The 18571-nt window shown below is 49.3% G+C and overlaps 1 protein-coding gene and 1 long non-coding RNA gene across 4 annotated transcripts in view; one reads left to right on the top strand and one right to left on the bottom strand.

The window, feature by feature from the left end:
• The window catches only part of pou6f2 (POU class 6 homeobox 2), a 67094-nt gene extending 52193 nt beyond the window's left edge, over window positions 1-14901 (top strand). The window contains exons 7-11 of one of the 2 annotated variants that reach the window (XM_086020950.1): window positions 5137-5268; window positions 8652-8861; window positions 9900-10089; window positions 10765-10933; window positions 12134-14901. In XM_086020950.1, the coding sequence (XP_085877076.1) occupies window positions 5137-5268; window positions 8652-8861; window positions 9900-10089; window positions 10765-10933; window positions 12134-12551 (1119 nt within the window). In that variant the 3' untranslated portion in view covers window positions 12552-14901. Of the gene's footprint in view, window positions 1-5136; window positions 5269-8651; window positions 8862-9899; window positions 10090-10764; window positions 10934-12025 lie in introns of both variants that reach the window. The other variant, XM_086020948.1, reaches the window with a different exon arrangement.
• On the bottom strand, window positions 3001-7701 carry LOC147127041 (uncharacterized). 2 transcript variants are annotated; one of them, XR_015084285.1, is made up of 4 exons: window positions 7591-7701; window positions 5109-5223; window positions 4835-5010; window positions 3001-3435 (listed from the first exon to the last, which is right to left on the bottom strand). It is a non-coding gene; the product is annotated as an uncharacterized LOC147127041 (long non-coding RNA). The 2 variants fall into 2 exon arrangements; XR_015084286.1 differs by having other exon boundaries at window positions 4835-4998.
• Window positions 14902-18571: the final 3670 nt, after the last annotated feature.

Here is an 18571-nt window from a genome sequence, read left to right as displayed (position 1 = left end):
GGTTCCAATCGTTTTGGCCTTGACTGCCTTTGATTTCATTGCAAGTCGCGGCGTCCATTTTGTGGTTTCCAGGCCCTACGCGATGGACGCGGGCTCCTCCGAAAAGACGGCAAAGTGGAGCGATCGATCCAAATCCGGATGTAAATGTCATCAATTCATGCGAGGCCGCTCGGACGACTCGACTGGACGTATTTTTGGCCGGGCCCGAGAGGGCGGCGAAATGATCGATCCAGGGCGCTGCGGCGAGCCCTCCGGCTTGCCGCCGCGATTCATCTTCGGGGCGGGAGAGTCGGGCGGTGACACATGACAACTGCTCCATTTCTCTTCATTAGCGCCCGTGTTTTTGGAGAGCGCGCGGCGGAGAGTCATCACTTACCTTTATTGTGTTTATCAAGACGCGCGGCGGCTGACCCTCCCGATATTGAATTGAGACCATCAAAAGATCACCGGGACATTGATTAGCGGGATATTAAAGTCATTCAAATGCTATATTGATATGTCAGAGTGCACGTGTACAAGACTGAAAAGACAGGAGAGGACTCTGAAAATGAAATACAAGAAAAGTTTGATCCCATATTGGAGGTGGTTGCTTTCCAGACGCTTGGCAAGTCTCTGACTACACGCCGCCATCACCGCGCGGACAACATCTGAAAACCGTGCCACAACCCGCCATCATCTGAAAACTGCGCCATTTCCCGCTTTTTTGTTGTTGCTGTTTTTTTGGTCACAATTTCCAACACTTGCAGGCCTTGTCGAGCATTAATAGCTGAAACAAAACCGTACACTTTAAGGTGTGCTTTTCCTTTTGATCCTCACAATTGAAAACCGGCACTAAACGTCTGTGATATGCTTTCGTCCAAAGAAGTATTACAACATATATGTTTGACAGTATTGCCACCTACTAGGCCAAGCATACAAAAATGAAATGGAGCTGAATACGCAATTCTAAATATCATCGATCATCCGCCGGCCGTCCAAGAAGTCAGAGCGGAACCTCACGTCAAAGCCGATAAAATGCGTCCAAAAAGACTCGCAATTATCCCCAAACGGGCCGGGGAGGATTTTATGGCATGATTAAAGGCCCGCTTAATTCCGCCCGACGCTAACGAGTGGCGAGATTGACGGCCGGCGGCCGGCACTCCATCAGGGCTTTATCGTCGCCTTCACCCGTTTCACGACTCTGCTCCGCCTTCATTTGCATCGCGCCTCGTTAGTCTCCGCCGTTTGGCCGCGCCTTAATGCCGCTCGTTTGAGCGCACCGTAACTTGCCGTCACTCAAACGCCTGCGATGACATCACTCCCTCCCAGACATTTGAGCTGGTGAGGGGGCTGGCTGGGGTCGATGCCAGCTGACTGCGGGATCATGCAGTTGCAGGGGGGGGGGGGCACCTCCATAATTCTTGCTTCTCCCGCTCTTCAGGTGAATGGATTCCATTTTGATTGTCAGACTGAACATTGTCGCCGCGCTCGAGCAGACACACAATCCAGCTCCTCCCATGGCCACGTCAGTCCCCGGACCTCAACCCCATCGAAAATCTGTGGAGGAGGCGAAAGAGGAGAGGAGCCAGGTGGCCGGATGAATCCGAGAGATTGTGCCAAGAGGAATGGTGGAAGATGGCTCTTTGGCGATCCTCCCGTCTTGTCAAACATCGGAGGTTAAGACGCGGTGCCGTTTTGTTCGTCACATCAGGCCTGCCACGTGCTTTCATGTCAATGAACTCAAGGTTGGGGTTTTTCCCTTTTTTTTTTTTTTTTTTTAATTATTTTTTACCTTTTGGCCCTATGTTACTTAGGAAACAAAATTGAATTTATTAGAAGATAAGGAACAGGGTTGAAAATGATGGAGGGGGGCAGTGCTTACTGTCAAGTAGAAAAGAAAACAAAACACCAGAATTTGTTGACTGTAGACAGAGGGATGGGTCAACTCTAACTGTTTTGCCCTCTCTCAATATATGAAATGCGTGTGTATTATTGAACAAGTCGAGTGCTGTAAATGCCATCAGAACATGCAGAGGGAGTATGAAAGCGTGGTGAATTTCACTTATTGCCCGGCTGGTCTGGAGCGTAACCCCCACGATGGAGGGGCGGGGTTGACTGTATTGTCTTTTCTTTTCTTTTTTGTCAGCCCCAGTTCAATATTGGTGTTGCGTCCGGAGGAGGGTGGGGGGCTGTTTGGCAGGCTGTATTTTTCACAAGGTGCGCAGCAGAGGCCCAGCGGTGGGCAACAGATGGCCCAGCGCGGAGGTGTTTGCGAGGGCCTAATGGCATTTTGATGTCGAAGCACCAAAGGGCGCGAGGGACGAGTCAGCCGAGGCCCGTCGGCGCCCGCCGCCACACATACGCGGCAGCGTGTGCTCTCGTGTCACACTTGATTACATCAAGCGTGCGCTAGGGAGGGCAAACTTGCATGTTGGGAGGGACAACTTTGTGCGATTGTGACAATATGGACGTTATTACTGTGGCGGACGCCGGGGACGGCACTCTGCGCTCTACCGGCTCTTTGCACTAACAACAAAAGCTGCGGTCACACTTGCGAGTGCATCGCAATCAAGTAGAAGATGGTAGAACTAGGAAAGTTTGTTTTTTTTGGCGGGGGGGGGGGGGTCCCAAAAAGCAGAACTCCTTAAGGGCTGTTGATTGGGCCAACCATTGGCACTGTTGTACAAAGTAATCGCTCTGTTTGCAAAAAGAATGTCAGCACTAAAAAATCATTCCCGATGAAAAACTCTGTCGTGAATTCATGTGTTTTTGTTTTTTTTACTATATTCAGCACAACTTAGCGATGGCTATTATTTACGGGCGGGACCTGCGTGCTCCCACACATCCGCCTGCCTACGTCTTGAAGGAAGGAGGCAAGCTTTGTGCTTTGTGTCCTGGCTTGCTTTGTCACGTTCTGCTGTCACCTAGTGTCTGAAAACGGTGACCAGTTGCCACCAAAATTCTGATGCACATCTCTGCTCATGTCCACTTCAACCTGTGACAGTATAAAAGCCATCGGCACAATATTTGGGCTTTTATTGACATTAAATGTGAGTGCCAATGCGCAAAAGCCATGATCACCTCCACAAAATCCCAGAACGTGCCGTTTGTTTGTATATTTTTACAGGCTCTAAAAGTGCACTGTATAAGCGCACCGTAGTTGATGGAATGTAATATTTGAACAATTCGAAGCCATTTGGGCTCTGAGTGCTCAAGGGTGCATGCCTTGAGGAGTTTTCTCTTTTTCTCCCCCTGAATGTTGCTCCGATTTCCACGAGGCAGTTGTGTTAGCGTGGCTAGCTTGGCGACTGCTTGACGTAGAAACAGCAGCCGTGTCCGGCTCTGCGGTTATCACTGCCATGAAAAAAAAAAGACAAAGAAAACAAAGAAAACGCCAAACGCGTGGTGCAGTCTGCACCTCCGATGGTTGATCTGTTCGTCGCTCTTTTCTCCATTCTGTGCGGGAAGGAAGAAAAAGCCAACATGAAAAGAGCACAACAACAACAATAAGCTGCGCTTTCTTTGTGTGGAAGCATTTTCGCTATCCAGCGGGGGGTCTCCCTCCAAGTCTGGCCACGCTTTGCGGCGGTGCTACTTTCCCCCGTTTGGCCGATTACACGCGGCAGGCCGGCCTGCAGCTGAAACAAAAGGAGCAGCGCGCCGCACTTTGGACCAATTGCAGCCAAACGTGCATTTAGCAGATTGCTCTGTGTGGTGAAAATGGAGGCTTTGGCTGGGACCGGCAAAGAAAGTGTCAAGGTAGCGGAAAGAAGCAAACACAACAAGGTGTGGACACGCTGGAACGAGCCTTGTTTATCTCCTCCAACACATGCAATCAGCGCAGGCGCTGGGCCGGGCCTGTCATTTGCTCCCTCCCGCCGAGGAGTCGATGTGGCGGAAAATCACCTGTTTAGCTCCGGGAACGCACGCGCGCGCGCGCGCGCACGCACGCGGCGGTCCCGGCCAATGAAGCCGGCCGTCGCTTTTCAGGCCCATTTAACCCAACGGGAAGGACTGTTATTGAAGATGTTGCCAATGAGGCTGCCTCGCTGTTTAATTGGCTGTTAACAGAAAGCCAAATGGATTTCTCCTTCATTCCTTGACATTCCTTAACTTTTAAGACTTCTCTTTTCGGGGGGGCGGGGCCGAACATTTCAAACTTGCATACGCGCCGGCACGCCGAGCGAGGATAAGCGGTGCGGCGAATGAGGGAAGCGACATTCAACTTGCACCTCAAGGCAGCGGCGCACGAGTGCATTGAGATACAAGCGTGATCAGGGCGGAGCACGAAGATCAGATAACGTGGTTTGCAATGTGCACACTGGGTTTTGGTTCGGGGGGGTTGGAGTTCCCGCAATCAGCTTTGTAAAAATGGAAAGAAGACATAAAAAGACAATAAAGGAAGAGACAGAAGTGGATGACTTTCCAGGCAATATCAATCACGGCCAATTTGAGGGGAGCTGCCGACATGAAATATGATTTCATAAGACAAATGCCGTGTCATTCTTAATGTGCTTAACCTTTACTGTCAATGAAAAAGTATTGATTTTTTTTTTTCTCCCCCCTCCTCGTCATTAGATTTGAGAAAGTGCAATAATAATATACGGCGGTGGGCCTGAGCTAACGCAATGAGCTCACTTGCTTTGGATCTCGAGACAAGCGGCCCTTTTTTCATCCCGATGTTGCCCCTTCCCCAGCAAGACCGCACACCGGGGCTCGCCCAGCTTTTCCGACCGATCGCCAGCGATTTCTGCTGGATGCGAAGGCCTACCACCGGTTTGGGACGCGCTCCTCAAACAGCAAATGATGTTCATGGTGTTTCACACGATAATTGGGAGCAAGGCGGGGAACGTACTTTGTGACATTTCCCAACAATCGCTTGTACGACGTCGAAGAAGGAAAATCACGTCGTTGGAGCGCTATTTTTCGAGCAGGCGACCCGTTGGTGAGCCCCGCCGCCGACTTTTGGACTTGGGCCCGGTAACAGGTGGTTACACAGCGTGCTGGCACAGTCCACACCTGAAGATAAAACTTCAGACATGGAACACTTTTGGTCGCCGTGCTTTGCGACAATTCTCAGCCTTGGCTTGCAAGCGCGCAGAAAGCCTTTTTTTTTTTTTTTTTCTAACCTTGTGCTCGTCGTCGTGTTTCCGGCAGCCGCTGAACCCTCTGGCCAGTCAGGCGGCGGCGGCGGCGGCGGCCATGGCGGCCGGCTCGCAGGTGTTTGGCAACGCCCTGTCCAACCTGCAAGGAGGCGGCGGGCAGCTGGTAACCAACGCGCAAGGACAGGTGAGCGCCAAACAAACAAAAGCACTTCCTCCTCTGTCTCCTATTCAAAGTACAAAAGGTGTCATTCTCTCAACTCAGGAGTGGCAATAAATGTGGCCTCTTTCTTTTCCCCAGAAAATGGACAATTACTTCTCATAATATGAAATTTGGATTCTTGAAAACGTACGCTTTTATCCTCGCAAAATTCCAAATGATTTCTAGTAGAGTTACCTGGAAAATGATGACATTGTTCTGACAAAAAAGCCTTTTTCCCGTAATATTCGGAGGATACTGGTACTATTTTCATAAGAGAAGTTGCTTTCCTTGCAATTTGATTCTTCTCGCTCCCAAACAAGCCACCAAGCGTGTTTGGTGGCAGCAGTGATGCGGCATTTGAACTCTGCCTCCTCTCATCGCGGCGGAGCGCTCGCGCTCGTCCGCGTCGTCGCGCTTGATGCTAAACGCGGCTAATGAGACAGTATGGACCGGAGTGGCTTCCCAAAGGCGGCGGCCCCCCGCGCCGCGCTGTGTGCTTTGCTAGCGTCTTGGGCGGACTGACGTCGCCTGACATAATCGGGTCAGCGAGACGGTCAAAGCCCCGGGCTGCAGCCTTTGCTCCCCGACCGACTCATTATTCCCCGGCATTATTCAGACGGACGGAGGGGGGGGGCGGCGCCCCGAAAAGCCCGACACCAGGGATGCAGCTGGGACAACCGGCGGAAACAAACACAAGCGAGACTTCTTCCACCGAGGCCAAACCTCATCGTCCTCGTTCGGATCAAATGTCTTCCCTTCGGCACCGCTCAAGTGCGGCCGTGTGGGCTGGGACCTTAATTATGCATTAACGGCGCATGTTTTTCATGGAGTATTTTGCACATGGATTCATTTTGACCTGTTTTTTAGATGGTTATTGTTATTATTATTATGAGGATAAGCGCATTGGATGATGAATGGATGGATGTATAATTCATCTGAAAAGTTTTTGGTATTTTGGAGGATAAAACAAAAATGGAAACATTCGGGCAGAAATGCTTTTCATTGGACATTCAAGCCCATCTTTTAAAATGATGATGCAAGCAGATTTATTTCCACATGTTATTCCTGTGTAATTTAATTTGTTCATTTCTCGGCAAGGCGGCCTTATTTTTGCAGCGCGCGAGGCGGCTGGCTGCGCTGCACACAACAGCTCACCGCGTTCAGGCGCAAAGCGGGGAAAATAAAAGCAGATGAGCGGAATGACGACAAGAAGAGCAGCAGAACGGCTAAATGCCGCCTCACCGCTCATCTTTTCTTGGAACTCCGGGCTCCGCTATTTGACCCGCAGTGCGCAGACCTCAGAGCCCGAGCGGCTTTATGTTCTATGCACCCGTGAACATCCTTGGCGGAGGTCATCGAGAAAAGAAACATCAACATTAGCGTCAGTCAACTCCATTACGTGACGTTACTCAAATGGGAGCCGGCGAGGCCCCCCGAGTGTCATCGCAAGAAGATTCCCAAGCAAGCTGTCACCCGCCCGCTCTCTTTATTACGCTTACGGAACAAGCACTTAGCGCCGCGACCACCATGAATAATTGAGTGGAACAAGTTCCCCCCGCCGCGCCGCGCCGGCATGCGAAGCGGGGAGCTTGCCGAGGGGTGGGGGGAGGGGGGCGGCGAGGCGGGGACGCGGCAATAAAATATGCTAAGTGGCAGGAAAAGAACACGAGCCAGAGAGAGATAAATTATCCGCGCCCTAATGCGAAGCAACATAGCTAAATGAGCCGTGGCGAGGATGAATTACAGATTGCCGGCCCGCCTCGCTCGCGACGATCCCTCCGATTATGTCAAAGCGACGTTGGCGAGGCGGGGGGGGGGCGTCGCCGGGGGACACGCATCGCAGGAGCCATGTGAAGCTACACGACTTTAGGAAAATACCATTTACTTGCGTGTGGCTTCATTGTCAACAATTGAAGCGCAAACAAAATGCGGGCGTCTTGACATACAAGTTGTCATGATTGGGATCATTTTTTGCCCGGACTTGTGCAAACCTAAAGTAAACTCCATATGAGCGCTTAACGGTGACAATAAGCGGCACTTAGTCAAGCGTTTTATTTTTTCCCCCCAAAATAAGGCTTTGAGCTATTGAACGGCACCGCCAGCCGAAGTGGGCCACGAACCCAAACAGCAAACTAAGCCGAGCAAGCCGTCTTGTCTTGAGATTGACGCGCTAGCTTAATGCTAACGTGAATGGGAAACGCCATTGATATGCTAACATCGACGGTTTTGATGTTACGGCCAAGCAACGGATATGGGAAGACAAATGCCGGAACAACACGCGTAGACAGAGACTAGAACAATACTCACATATCCTCTGCGGAAATGACACGAATGTTGCAAGAACTTGGTGGGGAGCATTGGACGACGAAGGCCGTTGTTCGGCGCGACCACATCATGCCTCCTGGTGGCCGAGGTGGGCAGCACACCGAATCGCATTGATGAGCGTGATCACAGGACAAATTCAAGGCGCCCGTCGCGCCCGCCCACCCATCCGCTCTCCAACGAAACAACCGAGTCCCATCTTTTTGCACAATCTTTTCTCCTCCCGTGACTTGACAGCTAGGCCGGGTGAAGACCCGCAATTTTCAAGTGACAGCTGGAAACGCTTCTGTCAACGCCAATGTCAAATGCGTTTGCAAGAAGAAGTCAAGCGGGAATCTTGTTGCGCTCGCCAACCTCGTCGCGGGTTCCGAAAGGGATTTTTGTGGGCCCCCCAGAGTCTTGCTCTTGATGACTTGTAGCCTCGGGCAAGCCTTGGTCCGAGATGGTGCGGTCGTGAGTGGCTGTCGTGCGTTAGTAACGGGGGTCAGATGGAAGGGCCCGCGTCAACTTCCAAAGCGGTTGCGCCCGCCGAGACGTCGCCCTGACACGCCTGCCCTTGCCGATTACAAGCACACAGGATGAAGGTGACACGGGCGCTCTGTTGGATTAGAAGCACCAGGACCTGCGCCCGCCGAAACCGAACCTCCCCCACTTTTGTTCCTTCTCAGTAAAGACACTTGAACACACTCGGACACTCATGGTGACGCTTCTCGATGGCCAACGCGGGCGCTGGTGTGCACCAGCACACACATGAGCACACGCGGCGGCGTGCAAACGTCCAAACGGGTATTCGGTGTTGACCTTTGCGGCCTGCTCCCAGCGGTCCACTCGGGCCTCGCTTGCTTTTGTCTGTACGGGCACCTCGGCAACAAGACTTAGCAGAAGACTTTTAGCAAGCACGGCCGCCTTTCTTTTGGGCGGCTTGTCCTTTTACGCGCGCGCGCATGTTGCAAAAACATAGTCGGGCCGTCCGTTCACACAGTGCATCCAAATGCGTCGCAAATCGCGGCATTGTTTTTCTCCATCCTTTTTACTGTTTTTTGCAGATCATCGGCACAATCCCGCTGATGGCGAACCCGGCAGGGCCGTCCGGCCAAGCGGGGGGCGGCAACGCGGCGCTGCAGGTGCCGCCCATCACGCCGCAGCTGCTGACCAACGCGCAAGGGCAGATCATCGCCACGGTGATCGGCAACCAGATCCTGCCCGTCATCAACACGCAGGGAATCACGCTGTCGCCCATCAAGCCCGGCCAGCAGGTGGGCGTCCGCGTCGCCCGCTCCGACAAACGCCGCCGTTTGGAGAGTTTGCCAAGCCAAAACCGGACTGCCTTGAAAGCTTCATGCTGATGCTTTGTGAAACATCCTTTGAAACCCTACTATGCAAGCCCAAACCTGACTTGAAACCGTAAACCACTGTCACTTGGCCACCGACCGATATTGACATGTGGACAGATCTTTCCCGTTCATCGTCAAAAATGTGCGAATAAGATGGGATTAACCACCAAAGTTGACCAGCCAAATGAGTCGCACGCTCTTGCCAATGTCAACCAAATTGAAGGAAATTGACTGGCTCGCCTTCGCAGAACCGCCCCAAAAGTTGTCCAAAGCCTGCAGACGGACGTTTAATTGCGGCCGCCCGCCGTTCGCCACGAATGATTGCGTTTGTAAATAATGTTTAATTGCGGCCGCCCGCCGTTCGACACGAATGATTGCGTTTGTAAATAATGTTTAGTGGCGGCGGCCAGCTCTCCACTTGAAAGGGAATCATTTACGCTTGTCAGGAACGCGCGCTCGGGAAGATTTCCACTGCAGCTAGATAATTCTCCTGGCCTGTCAGCGGCCCTGACGGCGCGTGCTAGCTAGGCCCTTGACTAGCGCCTAGCCCGAACAAACAAAGAGGCGCCACCCAGAAAATAATGACTAGCAAAGGAGGCGAGCGGAAGCCGGCGTGACAAGGCAGGCTCCTGTCTCCATGTTGTAAAAGCACATCGCTAAGGTGCAGAAAGCACAAAAGTACATTGTTAGCGTTCGCGTGGCACCGCCGCTTTCCCGTCAGCAATTGCCTTTGATTCCGGGAGCTGAGCTTCTCAACTTGTCAACAAATGTTCTCTTTCCATTTTTTTCGGCAAATGGCCCCAGAAGAAATTGGTAGTCGTCTACAGCAAAGCACAAATGGGGTAGCTGCTAAGTGGCTAATTTCCTAACCGGTGATGACTCAGTCATGACACGCTCGCTTGAAAGCGTTCACCTGATTTGCTTTTTTTTCGTTGTTGTCATTTTTTTGTGGCCCAGCAGGCTGCGAGCGGCCCGGCCTCCTCCTCCTCCTCCTCCTCCTCCTCCTCCTCCTTGTCCTCGTCGTCGTCGTCGTCGCAGCCCGGCCTGCTGCACGTGGCCCACCGGCACAGCCCGCTGCACCAGCCCTCCTCCACCTCCTCCACCACCTCCTCCTCCTCCTCGGCGCTCAGCGTGGGACAGCTGGTCAGCAGTGAGTACGCACGCCACAAAAGCGCACGCCACACCGTCACGTCGCGCCACCCGAGAGAAGCGTGCGACGTCTCCACTTCACTCGCTTTGGGTTCACTTGTGTTTTGTTGCTCAAGCGATGGTGGACGGCCACAAATGCTCAAGCTGAGACCCAAATCACAATATCATTAGGAAACGCTTCGTTGTTGTATTTTTGCATGCGTTCATTCAGTCTGAGTGCATTTCAGTGCGTGCTATTTCGATGCTGTCGATTTGGTCGGATGACAGCTAAAGGCTTTTTTTTTTTGCACAGTTCGTGTCGTTCATCTTTTGTTCCCGATGATAAGAATCGAATGTATTTAAATGGTGGCCATTGAATTTTGCGTGTTTAGAGAAATGCTTGAAAATGAAACGCGTGGATTCAAACGTGTTCTTTTTTTCTCTCCGGTTCATTTTTGTGTATGCAATTATGAGTTTGATTGATTGATTTTTAATATTGCAATGGGTTCTTTCGAATGTTATGTCGTGTTATTTCATATATGGATGCAAAAATGGTTGAGGGATTGCTTATCATGAACGACCTTTTGTTGTCCGTTTTTAAAATGCGAAACTACTGATGAGAAGTAGCAAATGCTGCTTTCGCATGGGCGCTCGTGCGAACGCGGCTAGTCACGCAGCGTGTTTGTGCGCTCGTCAGACCCCGGGACGGCCCCCGGCGAGGTGGACGGCGTCAACCTGGAGGAGATCCGCGAGTTTGCCAAAGCCTTCAAGATCCGCCGCCTGTCGCTGGGCCTGACGCAGACGCAGGTGGGCCAGGCCCTCAGCGCCGCCGAGGGGCCGGCCTACAGCCAGTCGGCCATCTGCAGGTGAGCGGCGCCTCGTCTCCCCGCCATCCTCCCGCCGCCCGACGCTTTCGGCCCGAAGTGGTCCTCGCCGGGCCGACTTCTTCCGCGGCAGCTGCCCAGAAAGGGCTCAAGGCCCGCTGGACGTTGGCCACGTTGAGTGCAAACGCCCTTCAGTTGGCCTCGACTCGCTGTCATCATGGCCGCGTCCTCCGTTCATTTGAACGGCCGCCTGTTGCGCTTTGTTTTCGCCACGCCGCACGCACAGGGCAACCTTTAAAAATTTTAGCACGTCAACGTCAGACGTCCGATAAAATGTGAAATGCCGAGCGCGCCCTCACTCTTCCTCCTCCTCCTCATGTCAAACAGTCCCAGCATGCAATATTAACAAGCAGGCATCATTGAAATATTTATAACATACATTAAAAGCCATTAGCATGAAAAATAAACACAAGCGTGCGCGCGCACGTGCGTGTCAAGCTGACGTTTGAAGTGGTCGTGTTAACTCTCCCTGGGTTCAAAAGGGAGGAGGATGAGCTGACAGATGCCCCGCCCCTCGCTGGCCTTACTCTATATTTTGGCCGTCTTGGCTGGAAATGACAACGCGCGGCAAACTCGGTGTTGCGCCATCTTTTAGAGGTCAAACGTGAAAAGCAAAGACGCAAATCTCTCCGAGACCTGGAGAACAAAAGCCAAGTCATGTTTGAGATCAGCGTCCAAACCGCGTCTCGGTCCACCTGAAGCCGTCAGCGATGGAAAGGAGCTGCTGAGCAGTGTTGTCGCCGTGACGTCTTGAGACGCATCCCGTTTGTGCTCGTCGTGTCTCTTGAAGATGAAATGTTGGCTGGCGAACATTTTGCCGAGTGTTTCAAGCTGCCGTCGTAAATCAAAGACAACCGGCCGGCCACGTTTGGACCACTTTGAGCAAAAGTGGCGCAAGGCTGCTCGGCGCAAGGCTGCCGGGCGCCGGCCGGCGACTTTCGGGGAAGCCGTTTTGTTTGAAATTTGACATGCTGTGACACTTCCTGGGCCAGTGGAGTTTTTGGGGGGGGGGTTTTTTGGCGGGGCGGCGGGCAGCTTTTGAGTAAGCTTGTTGTTTTTCTCGACTCTCCCCAGACACACCATCCTGAGAAGCCACTTTTTCCTACCGCAGGAAGCCCAAGAGAGCACGATAGCTAGCAGTCTGACAGGCAAACTGAACCCTGGCCTTTTATATCCTGCCAGGTTTGAGAAGTTGGACATCACCCCTAAAAGCGCCCAGAAGATTAAGCCGGTTCTGGAGCGCTGGATGGCCGAGGCTGAGGCCCGCCACCGCTCGGGCATGCAGAACCTGAGCGACTTTATCGGCAGCGAGCCCTCCAAAAAGCGCAAGCGCCGCACCTCGTTCACGCCGCAGGCGCTGGAGATCCTCAACAGCCACTTTGAGAAGAACACGCACCCGTCGGGCCAGGAAATGACCGAGATCGCCGAGAAGCTCAACTACGACCGCGAGGTGGTGCGCGTCTGGTTCTGCAACAAGCGCCAGGCGCTCAAGAACACCATCAAGCGCCTCAAGCAGCCCGAGGGCGGCGCCGGCGGGGGGGCCGCCCTGCCGCCGCCCCCCCTGGACCTCGGCGACACGCTGCGCGACGTCCCCAAATGAGAAATCCCCCGCTCGCTCCCGGACTCTTGAAAGAACTCGCTGTCGTCGTGGTGATTTTCACTCAACACAAAAACAAAAAAACAACCAAAAAAATTGCAAGGTGAGAAAGACGCACAGCGGTGCCTCGACTTACGATTCGGCAGCCAATTAAATGGCCCTTGATGGCTTAACAGCCCTTTTCGCAGCAGCCGGCATTCTGACCCGTTGTTCAAAATGTTGGCTTCTGCTACGAGCCGCACGGTCTTTTGTTTTCTTTTGTCTCTTTTCTTTTCTTTTCTTTTGTGTGTTTTATTGGCAGGATTTCCCTGCTTATTCAACACTTGCTCTAGTTGGCGAATGAATTCTACGCCTAAGTCGAGGTACCCCTGTCCGAAAGTGCTGGCAGGTCAAACCAATTGTGAGGGGCGGGGGGGAAAACATACCAAATGAAAACACTATTTACCAAAGTATGTGGCATCGGAAAATACTTTTCTAATGTACATTTTTACATTTGTAGCCGCAGACGCCAGGAAGCCAAAAGCGACACTTTTTCTCGTTCCTTCTTTTGGTGTACTGACTGTACGTACGAACGTGGTCGCACTCCCAATCGCGCACTCAATCCATCGGGATCACATTGAGGACGTTTCTTCTTGACTTTGTACAACTTTTACAGCTATTTATAAACCACACGCACGATGATGACCATGATGGTGATGACGATGCTGATGATGACCATGATGATGGTGGTGGTGGTGCGTTGCCAAAGCCTGATAGCCAAAGAACACCAGAGACTTTTTCACATCAAGGACTTTTTCAAAGCATCTACCCGATCGGCTGACTTTCAACACAACCAAAAAAGTGACAACAACCCAAAAGTGACTAAATAAGCCTAAAAAAGACCACCAAAAAAAAAACGCATCATGTCAAGCCTTGTAAATGTCGGCAGTGTTTGCATGTCACGCTTCTTCCTTCCGCATGTCACGCTTCATGCGGCGGCGGCGGCGGCCCCGAAAGCTCCAAAATGAAGTCGCTGAACAAAAAAAAACTTTCAAGGTGATGACAAGGCCGACTTGACTACTTTGACTACTTACTCTCCACTACGCGTGCTTTTAGCCTCCTGTTATGTTGTGGGTATTTGGGTCAAACTCACCCATTTTAAAGTTCGGGGAAAACCGTTGTAGCTGCGTAGATGTGCCCTGGGTAAAATTAACACAGGGTTAGGATATATATATATATATATATATATATATATGTATATATATATATATATATATATATATATATATATATATATATGTGTGTATATTCCCCCCAAACATAAATAGGATTACATTTCTACTGCTCTTGTTTTTAATTTTTTTTTGGGGGGGGGCTAGCAAACATAACAGGAGAGTTAAACTGCTGTGAAGCAAAATGTCAGCCCTGAAAGCCCTCCGCAAATATCCTTAGAAATTCTCTCATTATACCAAAGTATTGGGACGTGCCTCCCAATCGATGTGATGAGCTTTGTCGGAATCTTCATTTTGCATTTTAGCCTGACATGTTGGAGTATTTTCAACTTGCGAAAACGCCCGTTTGGCCGAGTTTGGTGTGGAAGAACAAAATGGCAGCGGCCGTTTAAAGGCCACGACGCCTCGTGGAAAGCTGCGTTCTTTCACTTCCTGCCCGTGGCACAATACCTTTGTCCAGGTAGCAAATGCCAAGAGGCTTGTTGTTTGTTTGCATCTCAATTATTCGCCATTCTAAATGTTTCATGTCTTTTCATGCAGGCAATTGTGACATTATTGTGACCCCCCAAAAACAAAGTAAAATGGCGACTGAAACACACACACAGGCAATAAGTTACAGAATGTTTTTGTTGTATTTTGCTCTTTTTGTGGGAGTTGGCCGGACCAAAGCTGTCGACTTGTTATGCACATTGTACAGAACCCTTTTCACCACCTTGACAATCTTGACCCCCCCCCCCCCCCAATAAAAAACTGTGCCGAAGGGAAGACGCGTACAGACGATGACCTTTACCTCACTTGGATTGCGTTCTTATTTTTTGCTGTCGTTCATGCGCAACGTTTGCCAACTATCATCTGCCACTTTTTTTTTATTTCAATTTTTTTTTTTTTTGATAGCAATCACCAACTCGAGAACCAAAGCTCAAACATTCTGCAGAGGCTGTTTTTTGTGTTTTTCAATAATAATGCTGACAAAGTGTATTTAATCAATGACGGAGCAATATCTGTTTTGCTCGTTTACGACAAAGCACTTTTTTCCCTGGTTTGGTTAATTTCTAACAAAGAAGAAACGCTAAGAAAAGCTTCAAGACTGACTACTCTGACTCGTACCATAACGTTAGAAATAAACAATTGTTTGACATCAATGTGCTTGTCTTTTTGTTGATTCATTTTGTTCAAATAGACTCTTAGCTTGTTTATGTATTCAACAAATTGAAATTCAGTTACTGTATTACACAGAATTAACAGCAGAATTGCTCTGGCTAAGTGGCTAAGAAACAAACAAACAAAAATGCAAATTATGAGAAGCCGCGCACCCTGGGGTGAGCTTAATGCTAATGGGAATGGGAAATGCAATTGTCATGCTAATGGTTAGCATTGGTACTCGCAGTTTTTCAAGCCTAACTCTCTTAACTCTTCATTTAAAATGGGTAAAAAAAAAATTTTTAAAATGGTATCATTTTATTGTTTTATGTATATATATATTGTCTTTTTTGCAGCTTTGGTCCACAATTTTATGCTTATTGTACTTTATTCAATATTTGTTTTTATTTTTTTTTTCAAATGTTTCTTAAGTTTATTTACGTAAAAATATTCAAGAAATGTCTATGCCGCTGCTGCGCTGCTTCAAACGGGTCAACAGAAAAAAAGTGTTTTCAATAACGTGCTGTGTAAATATTCTTCAAGAAGAAAAAAACTTTTTAAAAAATCACGTCTTTTATGAGGTGCACAAAAGAAGTGTTTAGTGAAAGCAGCATTCAGGTGACCTCGCTGCCACTTTAAATCACCCCGGGCAAATATGAGCACGTCAGCCTATAGGAAGAGCTATTACATATCAAATGGAAAGACGTGTTTTTGTTTTTATTTTTGCGCGGGTCAGCGCAGACGTGCGGCCTCTCGTCGACAATCCAGCAAACAACCACAAGCAGAAGAGCAAAGAAAGAAAAGTGAAGGGAGCCTTTTGAAAGCAAACTCCAAAGTTTGACACGTTGTTGGCTCTCCTGTCCGTCGCGGCGCCTTTGAAGACGAGAGGAGGAAACTAATAAATAATAAAATAATCCTAATACAAAAAAGAAGCACACCGAGCAGATACATTATTAATAATAAGACTGATGCGTTTTGGTCTTTGAGGAGGATTTCAACTCAGCTGGCAGACGGGCTGCGATGTTCCTTTGTTTGCCTTTTTAATTGCGCCGACCGATGAAGACGGGCCCCCTCGTCTGCATGCGCACCTGCTGAAGTAGGAAAACAACGTGGCGCCGCTTTGCCCGTCGGCCCCGCTTTGTCTTTTCCGCAAGAAAGACTCCAAAGCTTCCACAAACACACACACGAGGCCAGCGGCATTAGACGGCAGCCACCCAAGGAGCCAATCAACTCCAGTGGGTTAGTCGGGGTACCAAAATCAGACTCCAAGAAAAGAAACCTCCAACTTGATGAAAATGGTCAACGGAGTGCACGTCTTTAGCGCCTCACGCAGCGCATTGACACAGCCTATCGACACATGGAAAGAAATAACTTTGAAAGAACTTACTCGAACCTCCAGGATCCGGCGCCATACCTTAGCCATGGGATTTTTCTCCCATTTTAAATCCGTCTTTGCTTAGCTTGCACTAAGTTAGTTCATCGCTCACGTCCGGCACCCAAGCTTAGGATAGCGTTCGACGGCCAACAGCGAGGCGTTAGCCCGCCAAATATTCCCAAAACTACTTCCGGACGTCCGCTTGAATGGAGCGTGGGACGTGGCTCTCGTTGGGAAAACTCTGTTTCGCCGTTCGTTTTCAAACGCTAATCTGCAACTCGTTGTACGCAGGTAATCATGTGTACATTTTTTTGTGACACGACATCAACTTTGGGCTCAGAAATGTCTACTTGTTGGCTCTGGTTAAAAATGTGACATTTGACGCATGATCTCGTCTGCGCTGCAAGAGATAGGACCAAGGTGGGGCGCGACATTCCAACGCATCCTAGCCGACTGTGGGCCACCGGATCTCCACAGATGTCAACGCGTAGACATGGACACTCTCTGTCCACTCCACGTACGCTTGGTCCGCGACACTTGCGCATTCGCCGTTAGCATGTCGGGCTCAAGCACGGCCAAGTTCACTCGCGGTCTGCTGCGACTGCCGCTTATTCATTTCAACTTTGACTCTCGTCGTACATCACACCTCACGTACGTCCACTTGAGTTTGTGTACTTCAAACACTTGACGAGTTGCATTTAACGTAAACACGGCAGCAATCGTAGCAGCGAGTCGTCCTCCAGACGTCCTCTTGAAAATGTTGCGCTTGAAGAGGAACGGCCACTTGTGGCCTCCTAATATTTGAAGTCATCATAGCAGGGCCACCCAAACCCAACAAACTTTAGCAAAAAAAGAAATAAATAAATTGAAGTATGGCTGTCCTCGTAACAATGTTTTTCTTGTAAAGCATGACACTACCAATTTGGACTGTCTATATTTTTATTTATTTTGTAACATGACTTTTTGCTTTACAAAACAGGAATTTAATCTCATGAATTTTGACTTCAATGACACGTTTTTTTTGCTGTCATTTTACAACTTATTCTTACAAATGGACATTTAATCATAACATACGACATTTTATTGTAACATTGACTTTTTTCATGATATTAAGATTTTATTCTTGTAAGGCTCAAGATATGTCGCAAATTATGATTTGTATCCTTTTCACGTGGCACAAAGTGATATTGAACTTTTTTTCTGGTGTGGCAGCAATACACATCCGTAGATAAGAGACACTCTGAGCAAGAATATTGAATAAAGCTTCACTGTTGCTTTGTGAGAAGTGAAATCGTGATGCGTCCTGTCATGCTCGTCCCCTTTTTCCTTCTGATGTCGGCACGGCCCTCTAACAAAATGACCAACGCGAATTGCTCAGAGACGCCCCCCCTCCCCTAATGATGGCTGATGGCGCACCTGCTAGGCCCAGGATTTTTTTTAAAAAAGAGAGAGAGAGAGAGAGAGAGAGAGAGAGCACATGTGTAAGCGAGGTGTAACCTCCTCATCTCTCCGTTAAGATGAGGAGGAGGAGGAGAAAGAGCTCCCAAGGTGCTCTGCTGGCTCCATTGTGCTGCCGGCCTGTCATCTTAAATTAGGGACTACAGGCTCGGCCGGTGTGAGTAAGAAAAAAAAAATCAATACTTGATGGAAGATTGCTCCCTGGAAAATCTGTTTTGATTCTGAGGATTAATTCTTGGGCAAAATGACACGCCATTAGGCACCGAAAATGAACACGCTGGGAAATTGGAGGGAAATGCAGCAGTCGGAGAAATAAGTTGGGGGGGTCGATTGTTGTTTGAGGGAAGGAGGCCATTTAGGATGCGGGCAGGTGTGCCGCGACAGGCACGTGGGCTTCCTCTGGTGGCCACCAACTGGATGTTCCAGTGGCTTGCTTCAACCAATTTTTCAACCCGGTTTTGTGCATTTTGTGAAGTTCATTTGAGCTGTATTCAACTTTTACTTACAATACAATCACATGTAACCTTTTAGAAGGAGTTGTATTCAAACATTGATTTAGAGACAATTTGTAGCTACCTCATGTGCACGTGAATGAAATCACGTTTTAATAATAGCCCCCATTGCACAAAAATATTTGACTAAAACCTTTATGCAATACATTTATTCGAAATCATTATTGAAGTACATTTTTTAAATGATTATTCTGTATATAATCGCAGCGTTGACATTTAAATTGTGCAGAATGTTACAGTGTCTAAGGATGGCTTTTTAAATGTACTTTTAAAAAAAAATAAAATAAAACATCTATATTGTTTTTCATGGAAACTCAAAGTCTGTGC

This window comes from Filicampus tigris, chromosome 21 (genome assembly GCF_054856515.1).
Source record: "Filicampus tigris isolate MCC_2025a chromosome 21, RoL_Ftig_1.0, whole genome shotgun sequence".
Lineage (NCBI taxonomy): Eukaryota > Metazoa > Chordata > Actinopteri > Syngnathiformes > Syngnathidae > Filicampus > Filicampus tigris.
The sequence above is the reverse complement of the archived record's forward strand: the minus strand, read 5'-3'. Positions and strand labels throughout refer to the sequence as shown.